This window comes from Eretmochelys imbricata, chromosome 5 (genome assembly GCF_965152235.1).
Source record: "Eretmochelys imbricata isolate rEreImb1 chromosome 5, rEreImb1.hap1, whole genome shotgun sequence".
Lineage (NCBI taxonomy): Eukaryota > Metazoa > Chordata > Testudines > Cheloniidae > Eretmochelys > Eretmochelys imbricata.
In genome coordinates, this window is record NC_135576.1 from 12,650,506 (window position 1) to 12,668,934 (window position 18,429).

General features: G+C 40.1%; 1 protein-coding gene across 3 annotated transcripts in view; it reads right to left on the reverse strand.

Annotated features, from left to right (window-relative positions):
- Window positions 1–6,448: 6,448 nt before the first annotated feature.
- EPG5 (ectopic P-granules 5 autophagy tethering factor) overlaps window positions 6,449–18,429 on the reverse strand; it is an 86,258-nt gene continuing 74,277 nt past the window's right edge. For all 3 annotated transcript variants that reach the window (XM_077816635.1, XM_077816636.1, XM_077816637.1), the window contains 7 exons: window positions 17,406–17,615; window positions 17,126–17,270; window positions 15,408–15,650; window positions 14,240–14,459; window positions 12,370–12,585; window positions 10,865–10,979; window positions 6,449–8,812 (listed from right to left, as the gene is read on the reverse strand). In XM_077816635.1, the coding sequence (XP_077672761.1) occupies window positions 8,630–8,812; window positions 10,865–10,979; window positions 12,370–12,585; window positions 14,240–14,459; window positions 15,408–15,650; window positions 17,126–17,270; window positions 17,406–17,615 (1,332 nt within the window). In that variant the 3' untranslated portion in view covers window positions 6,449–8,629. The remainder of the gene's footprint in view (window positions 8,813–10,864; window positions 10,980–12,369; window positions 12,586–14,239; window positions 14,460–15,407; window positions 15,651–17,125; window positions 17,271–17,405; window positions 17,616–18,429) is intronic.

Below are 18,429 nucleotides of genomic sequence, written 5' to 3' on the forward strand. Positions count from 1 at the left end.
AAGCCTGTCCATCAGGTGGGGAAAGAAGCGCACACACATTTTGGGAGTGGGACAGAGGAAGCAAAATAAATGCTTTTTCGCACCTCACTGGAGAATCCTCCCCCTGGCGTGGAGGTCCTGGTTCTGGGGACACACAGAAGGCAGACTAGATGCTGCCTGTATTTTGTTTCTGTGTAATATACTAGCTAGTAAGTACACAGTTCTCTGCTCTAAGCAGATTGCCAGATCTCCTCAGATATGTGATTATGTAACATCCAGTGACAATGCCATCGCAAGCCCATCCTTTGGCTCAGATCGTTTTTGGAGCATAAGATCCAAGTTCTACTCCTAGATGCACAATTTAAATGATGTCTAATATCCACACATTGCCGTGGCTTTGTCTCAACCGTCAGTGGAAGACTCTGGATGCTGATGTCAGATGCACTGTGTAGTTTAATAGCAAAAAATAGGCAGTCTGCAGTTCAACAGCATGCAGTTAATATTGTACTTGGCTTTGTTTATTGGGGGAGGGGGGGAGTTCTAATTAGAATACAAGCTGCATTTTGTTCCTATTAAAATAATAGTGTCAGAAATTTGAGATGGAAATTAGCCACTAGGGTCACATTATCCTTAACCCATCCTAGTACAGGATTGTTCCTTAACAGGACAAACTGGATCTTGAAAAATACTTCTTTGCTCTGACTGTGTCTTCCCCACTTACACGCTGATCCCTCAAGCTGTTCTGCAGGGGGAAAGGGCTCCACGGGTATTAGTGTTAAATAAAATACATTTAAAGGGGGGAACATACATTTTCAGATTATTTCTAGGACATATAATACAGTAGTTACTACGGATTCTGTTTGTTGCAACAATCAACACATACCACATGTACACTCCCACTGCCTCCCTCTTTCTTATACACACACATTTTACAATTGTTTGTTGGGTAGATGGGCAACATTAAATCATTCAGCTTGGCGAGTCACAAAATGTCCACGAATCTATCCTCTCCTAAGACATGCAAAATATACAGAGTTGGGAGCAGTGTGAGATCAGGACCAGGTCTCAGGTCATAGAAAGCTCGATTCCTGGCTTTGCAATGGACTCCGTGCGCAAACTTGTGAAGTGCATGGAGTTCTGCAGATAAAAACATTGTACATAAGTATTATGCTTCAGTTTTTCTCCTGCGCTGCATTATCACAGGTTACTGCTACTCTTAAATTAGCACTAGTAATCAAAGTACCAAAGGACATAAAGAGGAGAAATTCTTAAATTGCCTATACACCAATGCCTATACAGGCTGAGTAACAAACAAGAGGAATTGGAATTGCTCATTTATGAGCATAAATTCAATCTAATTGGTATTACTGAAACCTGGTGGGATGATTTGCACTATTGGAATGTTAAAAATCAACGGTTATAACCTAGTCGGGAAGGATCAAGTGGGCCAAAGGGGACAAGGAGTGACACTTTGTGTCAAAAATGGCATTACCGAGTCACTGATAACTCAGAAGAAAATGATCTTGAATGCGTAAGGATAAATGTCCTAACAGATAAAACACAAGATGGGGTGTTAGTTGGTGTCTGCTATAGGCCACCAAATCACACTGAGAACAGGATGACCAATTTATTTGAGCATAAGCTTTCGTGAGCTACAGCTCACTTCATCGGATGCATAATTAAAGTTTAATTTATTTATGCATCCGATGAAGTGAGCTGTAGCTCACAAAAGCTTATGCTCAAATAAATTGGTTAGTCTCTAAGGTGCCACAAGTACTCCTTTTCTTTTTGCGGATACAGACTAACACGTTTGCTACTCTGAAACCTGAGAACAGGATGGCCATCTTCTCATACACCTATCTATATGGCGTAGGAAAACCACCTGCATGAGCATGGGGAACTTCAGTCTGAGAGACAAATGCTGGAAGTCTCATGCTGTCAGTATTAAAACATCCTTGGAATTTCTAAACATTGCTGATGACAATCTCCTGCCACATACGCACACACAAAAGTTTCAGAGTAGCAGCTGTGTTAGTCTATCCGCAAAAAGAACAGGAGTACTTGTGGCACCTTAGAGACTAACCAATTTATTTGAGCATAAGCTTTTGTGGGCTACAGCCCACTTCATCGGATGCTCAGGAAAGCTTATGCTCAAATAAATTGGTTAGTCTCTAAGGTGCCACAAGTACTCCTTTTCTTTTTGCGGATACAGACTAACGCGGCTGCTACTCTGAAACCTGTCATTATGCACGGCACTGAATTTAGCCGTATGGAGTGGAAATCTATCAACTTCATGAAAAAACATGTAGGCATGCATCCGATGAAGTGAGCTGTAGCTCACAAAAGCTTATGCTCAAATAAATTGGTTAGTCTCTAAGGTGCCACAAGTACACAAAAAAGTTTTGCTGCCAACATGGGGAAATTCTTTGTTAGACCTTGTCCTGATATAGAAAGAAGAGCTGAATTACAACTTAATGGTAGCTTAAGTTCAAGTGGTCATGACTGGGGGGGATATGATAGCGGTCTATAAAATCATGCCTGGTGTGGAGAAAGTAAATAAGGAAGTGCTATTTACTCCTTTTCATAACACAAGAACTAGGGGTCACCAAATGAAATTAATATACACCAGGCTTAAAACAAACAAAAGGAAGTATCTTTTCACACTATGCACAGTCAACCTGTGGAACTCCTTGCCAGAGGATGTCATGAAGGCCAAGGCTATAGCAGAGTTCAAAAAAAGAAAAAGAACTAGATAAGTTTATGGAGGATAGGTCCATCAATGGCTATTAGCCAGGATGGGCAGGGATGGTGTCCCTAACCTCTGTTTGCCACAAGCTGGGAATGGGTGACAGGGGATGGATCATTTGATGATTACCTGTTCTGTTCATTCCCTCTGGGGCACCTGGCATTGGCCACTGTCGGAAGATAGGATACTGGGCTAGATAGACCTTTGGTCTGACTCAGTATGGCCATTCTTATGTTACTATATCACATTTATAAACCTGCAAGCAGAATTTCAAGTCCAGATCAGTAATATATATATTTTGTGATTTAATAGGGCCAATTTCAAAAAGCTGAAAACAATTATAAGCCAAATCAGCTGGGAGGAAGAATTTAATCAGAAAAATGTGAATGATAATTGGCAATTATTTCAGAACACCTTAATAGATGACAAAACCCACAAATATTAAAAGTGAGGAACAAGGCTGTGCTGGTTAAAAAACTGACCTGATTTAGAGGGGAAATGAAGGCAGTTATAAAAAATTTTAAAAAATAGATTAATGGAAGAAAGCGAAAGTTGATAAAGTATAAATCAGAAGTTAGGAATTGTATAATTGTATAATATTGATAAGGAAAGCAAAGGGACACAAGGAGAAATCTATGGCCACCAAAGTTAAGTACAATAAGGAATTTTTTAAAAAATATACTAACAAGAAGAATCCTGACAAAGTATTGGTCCGTTACTCAATGGAAATGGTAGAATTATCAATAATAAGGAAGAAGAGACAAAAGTGTTCACTATATATTTTTGTTCTGAAATTGATGGGAAAACAGCTGATATAGTCTCATCACATGGTGATAACTCTCCTCCCATTCCACTAGTATCTCTGGAGGATGTTAAATAGAAGTTACTAATGTTAGATATTTTTAAATCAGCAGGTCCAGATAATTTGCATCCCAAATTTTTAAAAGAGCTGGCTGGACAGTTAGTATTTGACTTTCAATAAGTCTTGGAGCACTGGGGAAGCTCCAGAAGACTGGAAGAAAGCGAATGATGTGCCTAATTTTAAAAAGCGGTAAACGGGATAAGATCAGTCAGCCTGACATCAATCCTGGACAATATAATGGTGGGCTTCTATGGGGCTCAATGAATAGAGAATTAAAGAATTAAAGGAAGGAAATGTAATTAATACAAATCAATATGGGTTTATGGAAAATAGATCCTATCAAACTAATTTGATTGCTTTTTAATGAGATTACATGTTTAGTTGATAAGGATAATATTGTTGACATAACCTGAAAGGCATTTGACTTGCCACACAACATTTTGATTAAAAACCTAGAATGATATAACATTAAAATGGCATACACTAAATGAATTAAAAACTGGCTAACTGATAGGTCTCAAACTGTAATTGTAAATGGTGAATTATCATCAAGTAGGTGTGTTTCTAGTGGGGCCCTGAAGAGATCAGTTCTTGGCCTTACACTATTTAACATTTTTATCAGTGACCTGGAAGAAAAGAAAATCATCACAGGTAACATTTCAGATGACACAAAAATTGGGGGAGTGGTAAATAATGAAGAGGACAGATCACTGATTCAGAGCTATCTGGATTGCTTGGTAAATGGCACTCAAGCAAACAACATGTGTTTTAATAAGGTTAAATGTAAAAGTATTCATCTGGAAACAAAGAAGGTAGGCCATATTATAGGAGGGGCCTACCTGGGAATCAGTGGGAATCAGTGACTTTGGAAAAGATTTGGAGGTTGTGGTGGATAATCAGCTGAACATTAGCTCCCTGTGTCATACTGCGGCCAAAAACGCCAATATGCTCCTTTGATGCACAGACAAGGGAACATCAAGTAGGAGGAGAGAGGTTATTTTACCTGTACATTTGACACTTCTGGAATTCTGTGTCCAGTTCTGGTGCCCAAAGTTCAAGAAGGATGTTGATAAACTGAGGAGGGTTTAGAGAAGAGCCATGGGAATGACCGGAAATCACGTCTTATAGACTCAACAAGCTCAATCTATTTATCTTAAAGAGGTTAAGGGGTGACTTGGATTACAGTCTATCAGTATCTACATGGGGAACAAATATTGAATAATGGGGCTCTTCAATCTAGCAGAGAAAAGTAGAACATGATCCAATGGCTGGAAGTTGAAGCTAGACAAATTCAGACCGAAAATAAGGTATACATTTTTCAGTGAGAGCAATTAACCATTGGAACAATATACCACAGGTCATAGTGGATTCTCCATCACTGGCAATTTTTAAATCAAGATAGGATGTTTTTCTAAAAGATCTGTGTGACATTACATCCCATATTCTTCACTGAAATATGCTTAGGCTATGCATATGGCAAAACTAAGACGTATTTTATGTAAGATGGGTCATGTGAGTTATCATTGGAAAGGTTATGATTTACTGAATGTGATTATCCTATTTGTATACATGTATCATTTCTGTATCTGAAGTTAGTAATACGAACTATGTATCAGTTACAAAAGAGCTTGCACCTGGGGAATGCCCACCAGACAGTAGGCAACCAGCTTGGATGGGCTATTAGGAAGGACAATACGTCGTTGAAGATGCTAATCTCCCTCTTTCTTGATGCATCCGATGAAGTGAGCTGTAGCTCACGAAAGCTCATGCTCAAATAAATTGGTTAGTCTCTAAGGTGCCACAAGTACTCCTCCTCTTTCTTGAGAAATTTCCTGGGATGCTGCTTTAACACTGCAGGGTCAGGTGATCATGTCACCTTGTACTGGACATCGTTTTGGACTTCTGGTATTTTTCCACTGGAAGGGGGTGGGGGTCAAACTGGGAAACAAAGGATTCCTGCCATAAGCAAATTCTATTTAAGGCTGGGGAATGAGTTAATCTTGGCTCTTCTCCACTGCCTCCCCACCCAAGAAGGAAGACAGCTGAAAACACCTGAAGAAACAAAAGAAACTAAGATGGCGGGGGAGAGGGGGTGGTGGGGGCAGGGTCAGGGGCTGAGCCCAGGCAAGAAAGGTCAACCTGTAAAGGGAAAACCTGGAGATTTAAACTGCAAGCAGTACAGTTTACCTTCAAGAAACTGCGCAACCTGCATAAGACAATATTTAGGGTAAGAAATTACTATTTGTAGCCAATTTCTTTAATATATTAAGCCTAGTTTGTGTGATTGTTTTATTTGCTCAGTAATCTGCTTTAATCTGTTTGCTATCCCTTATAATCACTTAAAATCTACCTTTTGTAGTTTTTTGTTTATTCTAAAACCCTAGTTTGTGCCATTCATAACTGGAGGGGGTGCAAAGCTGTGCATATCTTTCTCCACATTGAGGGAGGGAGCAAATTCCATGAGCTTATACTGTATAGATCTCTACAGAGCGCAAGACAATATAATTTTCGGTTTACACTCCAGAGGGTGTGTGCACCTGAGTGCTGGGCAATTCACCGAGCTGAGTCTTCCCACACAGAGCTGGTTGCAGAGACTGTGTGATTCTACAGCTGGGTGTGTCCCTACCTGTAAGACAGGATGACGGAGCCCAGGCTGGTGGTACAGGTGGGCTCAGTGGTACCCCAATACATCAGGTGGCACCCCGGAAGAGGGGTCCAACCTGTCACAATCTGCTCTACGAATTCTATGGCCTGTGCTATACAGGAGGTCAGACTAGATGGTCCCAAAGAGTCCAAGGCCAGAAGGCATCAATGAATTTGCCCTTCTAGTCTTCATTTTCTTAACAGAAATTAGGTTGTAGTCCAGCAGACCATTCACTTTATTGCAATGGACACAGTTCAAGTTTTCCAAAAGCCACAAATATAGGGATCAAAAGTGCACAAAATTAACTTCAAACAGCTTTTATTTCCAAAATTGTAATAAATATTACCATGAAGAAAAAGCAACATTCTTGCCATTCTCCTCCTGGGCCTCTTAGGACCTCTGCCAATCATATAACATGGTAGTGCAATGGGCACACAAGGAATAGAGTCAGGAAAGGCAACTAACCTAACTTGAAGACTTCAAACACCCAGACGATACCGTCATCTCCCAAATGTGTGATAATATGGCTGTTTCTTGTGGCTCAATGGAATTATTGGGACCTTTACCAGGAGCTACTTGATTTTCATTTTTTTTTTATTTCATCTGGTCTTTGCAGGCCTAGTACATTATAAATTCACCATCTGTAAAAACTCAAGTGCTGACACAATGGTTTTAAAACCTGCATGTCATATATATATCTAGAATAGTCCTGTGTTTTCACATTTTTTACACAACTGATACATAACATTACTTCTACTAAAGTGCTAAAACCAGTGCCTGAAGCCTAAATGAAAAAAGCAGTAGAATTTATTTTTCCAGTTGCAAATTTCTCAAATGGGTTTGTTAAAAACATGCAGAGTGATGGTTGGCTGATGCACAAAACGAAGGACATAGCAAATATGGGCTGGTATACAGAGAACAAAACTACAAGACCAATTGGAGAATAGGTGTTGTCTGAAGTCTCAACTGACATGGTTTATATAATTTGGCAAGAAGAGAAAGGGAAATCACAAAACAAGTGAGTCATTCAGTAACTGGTTTGTTCTCTAACACTAAAACTATATTTAAGTGCAATACTGGCGAATGTGCTGATGATCAATTATGGAAGAGGTTGTAGGTAGAACTTTTCCTTTATTGGTGACCAGAGCTAAGTGTTTTAAAATGTGAGCGTGTCCTAAACATAAAGGCACTGAGTAATAGCTGGGAAAAAGATATCATGGTTCCTTTGCAAAAATCCTGAGGTATTCACAGACCATGGCTACAGAACTTTAAGGACATCTGGAACACATCAGATCCTACAGCGGCAAATAAAATGGCCACAGAGCCATATAAACACAGCTGGGAAGACCTGTTCTCTGCTTTCTTATTACATGTTCCTTTCATTAATGCTCTCAAAGAAGGCAACAAAGATTATGATAATTAAACTGACAAATTTACAGGCCCACGGTTCACACCTTGGTAACAGAATTTTAAGAAGGAATCCCCACATTCAACACAGAGTAGGTCACTTCTCATAGTGTCATCTCCAATATCAAGATACCCAACTAGTGAGGAAGGAAAGTCACAATAGTCTCCATGCTGGTCAATTCAGCCATAAAACAACCAGTCTCCTTCAGCAGCACTGAGGAACTGGTGAGCTAACATGAATGCGATTGGCTATTTTCCCTTCTACATCTAGAAACTCAGTTCTTGACTTTATCTGTCTTTATAACAGAAGCAACATGGACATGAATGGTTCATTCTAGCAAACAATATGGAATCAGATTCAGTAACTTCTGGAACTTGGGAAAAATCTCAAGTGCTTAGTTAAAATTTCAGCTACTGCTTAGAGGGGTGGAAAGAAACGTAAAAGTCACATTCAACTGCAGAGGTCTGTGCGATTTTTAAAGAGACATTATATTCATGGATATAGTGAGTTTCCAAGTTTCAGAATAGGTAGGTTGATAACTTTTAGAGGTGCAATGGTTAAACAGTGGTTCAAAACTCTGCTTACACGCAATCCTGACATTTGGATTGGCCCAAGCAATGAAGTCTCAGAAGAAGAAAAAGGCACAAAGCAAAAAAACAACTGCTGTATACAAGACAAGGACAAGCTACATCCTCTCAAAGGATTCACATATCTATTCTCAATTACCCTTTTAGATTGTACTATACACGGGAAGCCATTCAAGTGTTTCCACCAGATAGAAATTGAGTGACTCCACTTAAAGCAGTAAATTAAGAACTTAACAAAAAACCCCGAGAGGTGAAAACATGCCCGTGGACATTTCCCACCCAGGCTCCCCCTTTGATATAAAGTACAACTCTCCAAGTGAAAATTACTTGTGCAATAACAACTTTGAACGTAAACTGGAGAAAGCCAAAACTGTAAAAAGGTTTCTGGTGATCTCAGTGCTTGCTATCGTATCATGTCCAAGTAATGCACTTCTGGGTACAGAGTGTTCACAAGGAGAGCCAAGAGATTATTTCCATCTTGAAGACAATGATCTGGGTGCTTGATAAACTGGGATGCCTGGGAGAGCTGTTCCTGATACTCCATATATTGTTTGTTTGATGCCATAGATTCAAGGGTATTCAGTGCCTACAAATACAGGAAAAAAATAAAGTTAGCTAAGTATATTCTGTCCCTATTTTCTGCAGTTATCATTCATGGGCCAGATCATTAGCTGGTGTAAACAAATGTGATTCCATTTACTGCAATGGATCTATATTGATTTACACTACTTGAGAATCTGACCCCGCATCTACCTAGTGGTTTTATACAAATATTTGTATAACAAGCTCCCATGATCATGTAATATTCAACATGCACATTTTGTATAGTACAGTATCAGCAGATTAGATTCACACTACATATGCCAATGTTGTTCTCTCTCTATGGGGGATAGGAACAAATACCGTCTTAAGTTTCACTGTGGTTCTTTAATAGGCATTCCATTTATATTTACATCAGGCACTAAAGAGTTAACCTTTGGGGAAAAACACATCAAATACAGCTCGTAGTACTCTTGCAATTCACTTCACAATGTTCTTATCAGTTCCCATGATTTCCATGTAAGTATATATATTGTTTCTGCCCAACATTGTCAGGATAAACATAATGTTAAAAAGAAATCCCTAACCTAAGTTAGCAATAACACCAGTGATTAATTAAAGCTGGAAGAATTCTGAATGGGAGGGAGGGATAGTTCAGTGGTTTGAGAATTGGCCTGCTAAACCCAAGGTTGCAAGTTCGATCCTTGAGGGGGCTATTTAGGGATCTGGGGCAAAAATTGAGGATTGGTCCTGCTTTGAGCAGGGGGTTGGACTAGATGACCTCCTGAGGTCCCTTTCAGCCCTGAGATACTATGATTCTAACCTCATTTACTTTTCACTCATACCAAAGAAGGAAAAGAGAGTAGTCAGCTTCGCTTTCATTTCTGGTTAATTCCGCTGTCAGCTTCTCATGCACTAGCATTGCTGCGATGTGCGGGTTGCAAACACTCTGCAGGGGGATGTTTTTCTGTTGTCTGAGTCATTTAAAGGTTTGTATTCACAAAACTTAAAATGTTGGGCTAAACATAGCCTGAATAAAATCCTTTAAAGAGAATATATTAAAGTGAAGGCTGACATTTTTTTATCCCTTCTACCTGCTGTTGCTGGGTCCCAATGTTCCTGAACTCAGCTATCGTGGACATGAAAAAGTTGCATTGATTTACCCAAAGAAACAATTTTAAGCCAGTTAAGTTAAATTGGTACAAAAGGCTTCACAGACACTCTTGTTTGGATTTAAACCAGTCTTATTTAGCTTAGACAATTAGGAATCAGTTAAACTGAAATAAGCCCCTCTTAAATAGAAATATGAGAGAGAGACCACACAGAGGTATGCACCGGTTTAAATCAATTTAAAAATCACACTTTTAATTAAGCCAGTGAATCTTGTCTATACAGACAAGACCTCAGAAGAACTTAACCCTTTCCTGTCTGCTTTTTATTGACACCTTTTGTATTCTGAAGATATTGGAAAGGTTTATTTTTGATCCAAAGTTTAAGAAACACACAAAATACTGGAAATCGATGTTCCATTGATAAAAGTGTTCACTCCTCTCCTTCGCCTCACTGCCAAAGAGTATATTTTCCAGTTCCTTCTGTTATCTAGTTTCCATTATTTCTTACTCAGTGTACTGAACTTACTATTTCACTGAAAGCGGTGTGTTTTAAGATTTCTAATGCGACAAAATATTCCTGCCAAACAACATGAGTAGCTGTGCAACCAGCTTTGCCTATACAACTCCCTGCCCTCGCCTAGATCACCTCAAGTATCTTAGTCTTGCTCTCTCAAATACATGCTAGCAGTCTTGCCAAGTTATATCCAATAGTGCAGTAGTTTGTGATACAAACAAATGTGCCTCAAGTTACAAGGATAAGATCACCTAATTGCTTTTGAAATTCAGAATTTAGACCCAGATATAAAGAGGGGGAAAGCAAGGGCCAAATTAGGACGGACATTTCGCTCTCACTGATATCAGGCATTTCAGAGAAGGTAGGCTTAATATACATTGTTTGTAACGATTCCCATGAGCCTCACACTGCAACTTGATTAGCCAATACAGAGACAGAGGATGCTCAGTGAAATCAATGGCTGGCACACTACCTGCTGGGCTTTCTGTGAGAGCTGCAATTCTGAACCAGGCTTCAGACGGATTTGATTCTCCTGAGGAATCTGCACTGACAGGAAGGCTGACATACTGCGGGCAACCACCCGGAACCTTAAGTGTCAAGAGGAAGAGAGAAATTGATGTAAAATTTAGATGTTACTGAGCATTAGGATTAGACATGTCAAAAATATCACCCTATTATTTCTTGCACTAAACCAGGTGAGCGATCTTTCTACTTTTTTTTTTTTAATGCAATGCACCTCTTGCAATATAATATAAATTAACAAACAAACTGGAGATCTCGTTGGTCCCTAATTATATCCTCAGATCACCCCAAAGCACTTCTTTTAATTCTTTGTACTCACATCTTTTGTGCATTTTCAGATGTTTATTACTGGAATCCAAAGGTGAAATCCTGGCCCCACTCAGCTTAATGGGAGCTTTGCCATTAGTAAGGTTAAGATTCTGTCACTTGCATTTTTAGTAAAGGTCAGGGACAGGGCACGGGCAATAAACAATATATTCATGGAAGCCTGTGACCTGTCCCTGACTTTTCACTACAAAATACCCTAAGGGAAGACTAATAGAGTGATGCTGGGATTGATCTCCAGCAGCCACTCCAGCCCACGGCCGCTCCAGTCCCAGTGGGGCGGCCCCAGGGTTGACCACCACTGCTCCAGCAGCAGTGGGGCTGACCCAACCCCTGCTGCTGCTCCAGTGGCCCCGGGGCTGACAGCTTCTCCAGCCCTGCCCTGGAAGTAGTCATGGAGGTCCCAAAAAGTCACAGAATCCATGACCTCTGTGACAGAATTGTATTCTTAGCCTTTGGTTTCCATGGGGGTAGGATTTCACCCAAAAGAAACTACTCGCATTCTTAAAGTTATGCTCATGCTCAAGTGCTTTGCTGGATCCGGGCCAAACTAGAAACAAATATTTCTGGTTTGGATTAGTTTCCCTTTCATTTTTCAGTTGAATTCCTTTTTCTTCTCTTATTACCAAGCTTCCTATCCATCTCTTCAGGAAGGAAACTGCATAACACGCAAAGTTTGGTGTTTCTTTGAACCACTCTCACATGTTTTCCAACACATACAGGATAATATAGGAAAGGCAGAGCGGAACATGAATATACACATGCTGGTAATGTAAGACATGCAAGACAGTTGACTGCTAGAGACAAGGTAAAAGAAAGCCAGGCAAGTATTCTCTTTGATAGATCTCTCTGCAAACGTAATTAGAAATGGCACCAAACCAGAACTCCCAACTTCCCCTCTCTCCAGCACAAATTATGGGAAAGTTTACATTCAGATCTTAATGCAATCCCAAACCCCATTGCTTCTCTATAATGGGCCAAAACAAGAAGACCCCCAAACCTTCAGGAACTTTGGATTCCTAACCCAACTTCAGAGCTTAGTTCCATCCATTCATAAAGTGCATAGGATTTGAGCAAGTATTTTCAAAATACGTGCCTTCTCAATCAGAGCACTCCTTCCTAAATTCTTACCTGGGTGACAAAGGAGATTTCTTGCCTAGACCAATAACACCCAATATTCCAGACATCAGTCTCTCCTCAGCCAGCTGATTCTGCCTGCCCTGTATTGAGAGCAATATCCGGATGACTGATTCAATCAGGATGGTGTCATTCTGCTCCGTTTGGAGTAAGGATAACTGCAGGGCTTTATGCCACCAAAGAAACAGCTTTGCCTCTTCCTTCACCGAGCTTTTGGTAGATGAAAGAACAATGCTTAGAAACTGGTCTTCCTTCTATTCCAACATCTCTTAAGCCTGTGGTACTGCAAAGTGTCCCTCTGCCCACCAGCCCAGTGAGGTGTTTAGTTGACAAGTTTGTGAAGAACATTTAGATACACTAGTCTTTATGCTGGAATAACTCCAGTGAAATATGGGCTTGATGTAGAAGTTAAAGGGGGAGGTTCAAAGGCCTGTATTATGTAGGAGGTCAAACTAGACTATCACACTGACTCCTTCTGCCCTTAAATTTATTAATAAATGGTATAAAATCTGGTGTAACGGACTGGGGAGTCAGGCCCATTGTTCTTTGATCTTGGCTTTGTTTACAGGTATTTGATTCTCTGAGAAGCAGTAGATTTTGTGTTTTAACCATGATTTTAAAACTTTCCACTTCATTGTATAGCAGTGGAAACATTGAAGGCTTCTGCTGAGCAAGGCACACAGCACAAGTTCCTCTGTGGATATTTTTAAAGATTGTTTTAAAACCAAACGGTCTGAAGTCACACCCAAGGTTAATGAACTCAGATATTCCACAGAAAGCATCAGCACAAGATATCTGCAACAGGCAGTGCTCCAATAACGTCTACCCAGTTCTTCTACCACCAAAAACCCTGCAGCAATCTTGGAGCAAGCTTTTAGCATTGGAGAAGGTACCAAAACAGCCTTTTTCAGATTGCTGTCTTTCCCCACTTTGGCAATCAAGTGAATAGAGCTGGAGGGTACTACAGTCAGTCATCAGACAGCCAAGAGATCTGAATTGCAAACAGGAGAGCATACATTTTCCTAACAAGACTTTTTAATCAAGAAAATTTTGCCCCTATTGCCACTGAAACGTAGAGGCATTTACCAGCCAATAGATTTGCTACATTCTGGATAGAACTGTTGATCAGCATGTAATACTTGCTAATGCATTATACACCAGCACTATTTGTATTTTAATAAACAGCACTTACAGTACACCATAGCACTTTACAGCTTCAAAGCTCTTTACAAACAACAGTCAATTCTCTTCCTGTTCAGGTTTAATCTATGTTTTACAGGGATGCAGGGACATGAAGACCTCCACTTTCAAAAAGTGCCCACCAATACTGGGTGCCCAGTTGGAAATACTCGGGCCTGAATTTTTTCCCCCAAAGTTCCCGTATTAGCTTCAGGACCTTATAAAAAAAATCAGGCCCCAAGCATCTCACATTGAACACTGAGGGCAGGTCTTCACTACCCACAGCGGGTAGTGATCGATTTATCGCGTCTTGTCTAGACGTGATAAATCGATCCCTGAACGTGCGCCCCGTCCACTCCAGAACTCCAGCTTGCGAGAGGCGGAAGCGGAGTCGATGGGGGAGTGGCAGCGATCGACTCGCCGCCGTCCTCACGGCCAGGTAAGTCGACCTAAGATACGTTGACTTCAGCTACGCTATTCGCATAACTGAAGTTGCGTATCTTAGGTTGATCCACACCCTAGTGTAGACCAGGGCTGAGAATGTAACATATTCTAAATTAGTGGACATCTGAAAATGTAGGCCAAGATGACTTGCTCAAGAAACAGTGGCAGAGCTGGAATTAGAAAGCCTGGAATATAGTCCTATACCAGAAAGAATGACTGTACTGAATCAAACTTTAAATACCTTGGATACACTTGCTCTAGCCATTTGCCAAGAGTTAGCAGCATTTTCATTTCATTGGTCAGAGTCTGCTCAGTGTTTAAACACTGCAGCATGTAGACATAGAGGGTCAGGTAGCTTCCCAAGGATAAACATTCCTGCAGAAATTCTTCCATTGTGAGTTCAGGAACTTGAAGGGAGGCAAGTATAGGGCCCCAGCCTAAATCCTGGTTGAGAGGAAATTCTTAAAACAAAGGGAGAGAAGAGAATACAGAAAGGACAGGACGTTAAAACAGTTTTAGGACAAGGTAAAGCGTTCGACCTAACCTGCTTGTTTATGTTCCTTTCAATTAAGTAATTCATACTTTGGCAGCTATTTTCCAAATCATCAGTTTGTCAGAGAATCATGGAGGTTAAAGATGGAAAAGACTATTAGGTTATCTCGTCCATCTCCATACAACCAAGTACATTTGCTGGTGTTACAGCAGTATTAATTTTATAAGTCCCAGTGATAGGACTTCAAACACTTCCCTTGGGCAGGCTAAAATCTTACAGAATTGACTGGGGCAGAAATAGATATATAGTTCCATAGAAATCACTCCAAAAACCTACACAATTTGAGAGAGAACATGATCCTCTCTACATGGCTTCTTATAACCATCCCACAGAATTCTACCAAACATCATAAAATTTGTATTAAATTTTACATGACTGTTTTTAAAATCTATCCTTTTCTATTAAATTCTGTATGACTTTTCCATAACAGGATGGACTAGAATACATAGGAAGAGTCATTTAATTCCCCTCAGCTAGAAAGAGAGAGTAGCCATCAGGTAAATCCAGACAGTATCAGAAAGTAATGTGTGGATGGAAACAACTCTAAGAAATCATTACATTAAGACTGTAAAACATACAACCAAAGAAATTCAAAAACAAGCAACAACACTGTCCATAACCTACTTGACTGTGTATTACTGCAGATACCTACACGGAGCACAGTAAGTAACATCAACAACGTACTTCAGGAAAGAAGGTCTAATTATGAAATTAAAACCAAGTTAAAGCTATTACTGAGTAGCCTGAGGCTATAAGGAGCTCTAACCTAGCAATTAATTAGTGGACATTTCAAGGGTGACCTTTAATGTTAGCTCAGAACTTGGCATAAGTGACAGAATGAGAGGTTTTCTCTTACCTTCATTAAAGTAAGCTGTAATACAAGCTTCCGTAGTCTCCGCCATATGTCTGACCGAGGCCATGCTCTGGCATGCTGCTGTTAACAGGGGCATCACTAGCAAGCCATGCACTTTGGTGTTGATCCAGTTTTGTAAGATACCCCGTAGCGACTCTGCTGTTGTGATGCTAGCATTATTCATCATCATCAGCGCTTCTGAAAAGAGACTACTGAGGGCCATATGACGCGTTTGCATATCCATGTCTGAAAGTCAAAGAAAAAAATATCAGTAAGAATAAGTCAGGTGTGAAAATAAAATGAAAGAAGGAAGGAGGGATGGTCCTGTGTTTAAGGCACTGGACTGGGACTCAGAAGATCTGGGTTCAATTCTTGCCACTGCAATAGCCTTCCTGTATGACCTTGAACAAGCCACTTATTCACTGTGTGCCTCAGTTCTACATCTGTAAAAAGGAGATGATAATCCTTCCTAAGAATCCACTTTGTCTTGCCGAATTAGACATTTCAGGCTAGGCCCTATAACTATATACCTATACAGTACCTCACTCTAACAGAGTCCTGATCTCAGTTGGGGCCTCTACGTGCTACTATTATTTAAGGGGGAGGAGGGGCGGACATTTACTGGGCTACCACTCAACCCAACTTGGTTATAAAATAAAGTTAATGAACACCTTACAGCCGTTTGATCACTTCAAATATGACCAGAGGAGTCCTAGAGATTTTAGCAGTCCCACGGCATTTCCCAAAATACTAGATTATCCAGATAATCTTGCCAATCTAAGCAGCTGAACCCCTCGCTTCATATTCAGACCCTGAATCTCTTTTCATAATGCCTATTCTATTTCATAGGGACCCTTTAAACAGCAACCACTTAAAACAATTTTCTTTAAAGCAATTTAAACATGTAATTATAATGCTTAGTTCTTATAATCCTTATCTAAAGATGGCACTTTTCACAATTTAATTCAACAATTTACATTACTAAATGGAAATTAAGTATTTTAATACTATTTTTATAAACTGAATAACTAACTCATTAATCTTCACAGCCCGCTGCAAGGAAGTATTACTGTCACCATAGTTCAAATGGCGAAATGGAGGCTAAGAAGTTAAATGACTTTGCCAAGGCCACAGCCACTTAGACCCGGCTGCAAAAATTTTTACCAGACACATAATGAACCAAATGATGACCAAAAAAAGAGAGAATTCCATATGAGCAAGGCCCTGGGGCAATGCTCTTGTGAGAAGTCTGGCCTTCCCTACCCCAGCTGCTGTGAAGTGGGAATGTGCTGTCATTGGATGCTGCTAAGGGAGTTGCACCTTTCCCCCGGCCCTCCTCCAGCCAGCTTCTAACTAGCAAGTGTCTGACAAAGCTGATACATGACAACATGCTGTTCAGCTGCTAAAAGGAGGGCTCTTCCACCACCCGTTCCAAATCGCCTACACCCAAGGACCTTCTTTCGTTTGGCTGATGAGTGTGAGAGGGAATTCTCTCCCCTTCAGCTGTGTGAGAGCGCATACGTGTTCTTCAAAACCAAGATACTTTCCAAGGGACATTCATTACATGGTCAATAAATCCTCAGAGGTCCAATGCCCATCTCAGAAATATCGCATGTATTGTAAATGCATGAAATAGTTCAAAAATTATCTGTAACTAGCCTAACTCTATAAATAATATGTTTTGACAACTGTAAAAAACATGACATTTCCTTCAAACCAACCTGGAGGGTTAAAGATGACAATATCGTCTAAGAGCTTTGACATTTCTTGTTCCAATACCGAAAGAGTTATTTTTCCATTTTGTTCCAGGGTGATGAGAAACTGAACCACCTGGTGAATGTATGCTTGGCATTTTAGTGTTGCATCCTATTAAAATTTAAAAGAGTTGGCACACTTAGCTCTATTCTCACGGACCAGATGACCACATGACACATCACAACCTCAACAAGACAACTAGAAGATGATCAAGAACAGTCCAGAGGAACTGCCAGTCATACTTACAAGATGTACATGACTATCGGAAGAAGCACCAAAGCCTGCAGAAACTTTTAAGAGTTTCACTATCAGTTCAGCTGCAGAATCCTTGGCTAAGATGATGGAAGGAGGATAGTGGCTGCTAAAGTAGCTGATGATGCTTTGATAAGATGCAATGCGTACAAGTTGCCATGGAAGAGAGCTGGTCTGTCCAAGAAGGTTAATCAATGGCGATTCCTGAAGTTAAAAAAACCAAATTACTTTTTAAATTCCTTTCTATGAACACTCACAATACTAAATATTGGAAACTAATGGAAAGATCAATCCACAATGTTTAGATTAGAGATGCAGAGTGTAATAAAAAATCCACCAAACAGCTGACTGCTAGCAGTGTGGCTTTAATAGTTCATTGTACTAAAATAATACTCATTGTATTTGTACGTACTATTGTATTACAGTGGCATCTGAAAGCCCCAACCAAAATTAGCAGGCCAATGTGTTGGCACAATAACATGAACAGAGCTTCAATCTAAACACATAGGAAACTGTAAGAGGGCAAATGGACGAACAGAGACATGACCTGACTTCCCTAAGGTCACACCGGTCAGATAACATATGTCAGTGACAGAGGCGGGAACAGAACCCAGGTGTCCCATCATTTGGTCTCTCACTCACACACACTCTCTCTCATGCTCTCTCTCTCTCTCTCAACTTCTTCCCTCCTCCCACCTATGAAATTCCAAAAACATTCCACTCCAAGAAAGCTGCAGCCACAAAGATTCTCCTAATACAATGGAACTTTCCAAAGTTAGTTCATTGTGAATTTACTTATAAATCAGAATGATTGAATATTCCTAGGTTTCTCAATTGCAGTTAACTCAGTACAATCTAATACCCTAATGACCTGGAAATAACCCAAATGAAATCAGATGGACAAGAATATTACAATTATAATTTTAATACAGATCTAACAATTCAGACATGTTGGGTCCATTTTAGGACACTCTCAGGAACAAAGGACTCAAATCAGAACTTGTCATTCAGGTAAAGA